Source organism: Pygoscelis adeliae, unplaced genomic scaffold (genome assembly GCF_000699105.1).
Source record: "Pygoscelis adeliae isolate BGI_AS28 unplaced genomic scaffold, ASM69910v1 Scaffold347, whole genome shotgun sequence".
Classification (NCBI taxonomy): Eukaryota; Metazoa; Chordata; class Aves; order Sphenisciformes; family Spheniscidae; genus Pygoscelis; species Pygoscelis adeliae.
This window is the reverse complement of record NW_008825158.1, coordinates 659,926-662,772: the sequence shown is the minus strand read 5'-3', so window position 1 is coordinate 662,772 and position 2,847 is coordinate 659,926. Positions and strand designations below refer to the sequence as shown.

General features: G+C 65.9%; 1 protein-coding gene across 1 annotated transcript in view; it reads left to right on the top strand.

The window, feature by feature from the left end:
* The window catches only part of ABR (active BCR-related), a 37,300-nt gene that overhangs the window by 24,338 nt on the left and 10,115 nt on the right, over positions 1 to 2,847 (top strand). The window contains exons 17-18 of the mRNA XM_009328662.1: positions 148 to 245; positions 360 to 491. Of these exons, the coding sequence (XP_009326937.1) occupies positions 148 to 245; positions 360 to 491 (230 nt within the window). The remainder of the gene's footprint in view (positions 1 to 147; positions 246 to 359; positions 492 to 2,847) is intronic.

Below are 2,847 nucleotides of genomic sequence, written 5' to 3'. Positions count from 1 at the left end.
AGTAAGTGTGGGTGCACACCCCTGCTCGGAGGGGCCAGCGCCAGTGGGGGAGCTGGGGTCCAGCATGTGGCCCTGCTCTGCCCGCAGCGGTCCCCTGGGAGCCGGCGGGGACATTCCTCAGGCACTGAGCGGTGTCTGCTCCCCCAGACCTTTATTGCACGCTGGAGGTGGACTCCTTTGGCTACTTTGTCAGCAAAGCCAAGACCAGGGTTTTTCGGGACACCACCGAGCCGCAGTGGAATGAGGTGAGAGGAGGGTGGGACACAGGGAGGGGACTGTGCCCCTCCCTTCCCTTCCAGACCCAGTTTTGAAGCTGCTCTGGGGTGCTGGGGCTGAGCCACCCTCCCTCTGCACCCCAGGAGTTCGAGATCGAGCTGGAGGGCTCCCAGTCCCTGCGCATCCTCTGCTACGAGAAGTGCTACGACAAGACCAAGCTCAACAAGGACAACAACGAAATCGTGGACAAGATCATGGGCAAGGGGCAGATCCAGGTACGCGCTGGGGCTTTTGGGCATCTTCTTACCCAATGTTGGACCTCTTGGGGCCAGGTGCCTGGGCTGGGAAGGTTGCCTTGGGGTGATGGCTGGGATGGGAGACGCCTGGCAGCATGGGCAGGCGGTTCTGCTTTTGGGAGCGGGGCACAGGGATTGTGGCTTGGGTTTGAAGGCAGCAAGGTCTGTGGGCATCAGGTGTGTGGGTGATGATCCCGGGGCACGGTGGCTGCAGGAGAAGGTGGGACAAAGTGAGAGGGGGTCCTGTGGAGGTGGCAAAGCTAGCGGCCACCCCCCAGATGTGTGTCCAGCTCCAGCTGGGCTGGAAGCGTTTCCGTTCTGCCATCCTCTGTGCTCTGGCGCTGGGGGGCTGCGGGGAGGGGGTCAGCACCTGCCCCAGGGAGGGCTCTGAGCGTGCAAGGCCCCCGTCCCTCCCTGCCAGCTGTGGCTGTCCCCCTCTGCTACCATCTGCCTCCCCTGCGCCTCCATCGTGTTAGGGCAACAGGGTGTTGCGGGCCAACAGCGGGGCCGCCTCTGATGGGCGGTTGCCAGGCAGGGAGGATAGAGGCCTGGGCTGCCCTGAGATGCTCCCAGGTAAGCAGGACTTGGAAGATGGAGGGGGGGGCAGGAAGCCCCCAGACCCCGCATCCCCCCAGCACCTCCCTTGGCCAGGCTGCAGGGAGGCTCAGGGCAGCGGGGGTGGTTCGGGACGGGGGTGCCCCTGTGTTTTCCTGGCAGGGACCCCGGGTCCGGCTGCCTTCCCCACTGTGCTGGGGACAGCGTCATGCCCAGGACACAGCGCTCGACCCAAGGCCACTTCAAAGGGCCCAGCATGGCCGCCTGCAAGAGTGTGGAGTGGAGGTCCCCAGGGAGCGGGGAGCAGTACGGAAATGCTGGTGGGAAGGGGACACTGGGGGGGGGACGGCACCGCAACGGGTGCAGGGTGTGAGATGGGGGCTCGGCTTCACCAGCGGCTTGTTCCTGCCCAAAATCACCCGTCTGTTGCCCCCTCCCTGGGAGAACAGTGGTGTGGGGGTGGCACTGGGACAAGTGGGAGGGCTGGGGCGGGGAAGGGGCTTGGTGCCCCGCGGGGATCAGCCCAGCTGCGCTCTCGGAAATAGCCTGGGTCAACAAACATGAGTCATGCTGGGAGACTGGGAGACGGGGAGACACAGGGGTCGGGACGGGGACAGCACAGCTCGTCCCTGCCGTGCGAAAGTCGTGGGGGAAGAAAGGGAGAGAGAGGAGGCCCTGGGGCTGCATATCCCAAGGACCTGGCTGGACGGAGCGGTGTCAGGGTTGGGGCTGTTCCGCCATCACCCAGAGCCACAGCTCATCCCTGCTCCCGGAGTGGGGTGGGTGGCAGGGCAGGGACGGGGCAGCATGGCTGGGGGCAGGATGGGCAGTGCTGCCTGTGGGTCTGTGGGTTGTGGCCAAGCCTCAGCGCTGCCCCCTTGCCCTCTGCCCTGAGCTGTTCAGGCAGCGATGCTGCCCTGGATGGTCCTTACCCCGGCCGGTCCCTGGGCTCGTCGTGGGCTGCTGCTCGTTCCAGTTAGCAGCAGGAGTGGGAGACACTGGGATCACTGGGGTCAGTAGCTCAGCAAACACCCATGGTGTGGGGGGGGGGGCTGCCAGGATGGCCGAACCCCCCTGCGTGGCTGGTGCTGTGCCCGCTGCCCAGCTCTAATCTGACAGCCCAGGCACATGGGTCGGCCATGAAAGCAGCTTAGTGGCATCACGGGCTGGTGGGAGTGGGTCAGCACGCGAGGAGGATGCTGCAGCCCCTCTGCGGGGACCAGCAGGGGCGTCCGGAGGCTGCGGAGGTGCCATGGGTGGGAGTCAAGTCCTGTTGGTGCAGAGGACGTGGCTGTGTCCATGGAGGGGCTGGGGTTGGCACCAGCCTCCTCTCGAGCATCCTGGCAATGAGCGCCGAGGGGTCTGCGGCGTGGCGAGCGTTGGACCCCTATCCTGCACCCCATCCCCATGGTTGGCGGAGGGTGGGCACCCTGTGCCACATGGGCCTGGCCATGCCACCGGCTGCTCTGTGGGAAGGTCCATCTGGGCGTGGGGATGGCTCTGCTGCGGCTGCCGGTTGGCATTAATCCTGTTCTGTTGTTGTTAACCCCGTTTTGCATGCGGTTTCCAACACTGGGACGTGCCGTGGTCAGGGTAGAGGTGCCGTGGGGGGCTTATGTCCCCAGCACTGCAGGGCTCAGCCCAGCTCTGAGCTGTGCCGGTCGTGCCCAGCAGCTAGGCTGCCTCGCGCGGGGCTGTGTCGGGTGGATGCTGGCAGGGGTGCCTGGTGCTGTGGCGGGCGGGGAGAAAAACGCCGGGGGGGAACAAAGGCGGGGGGGGG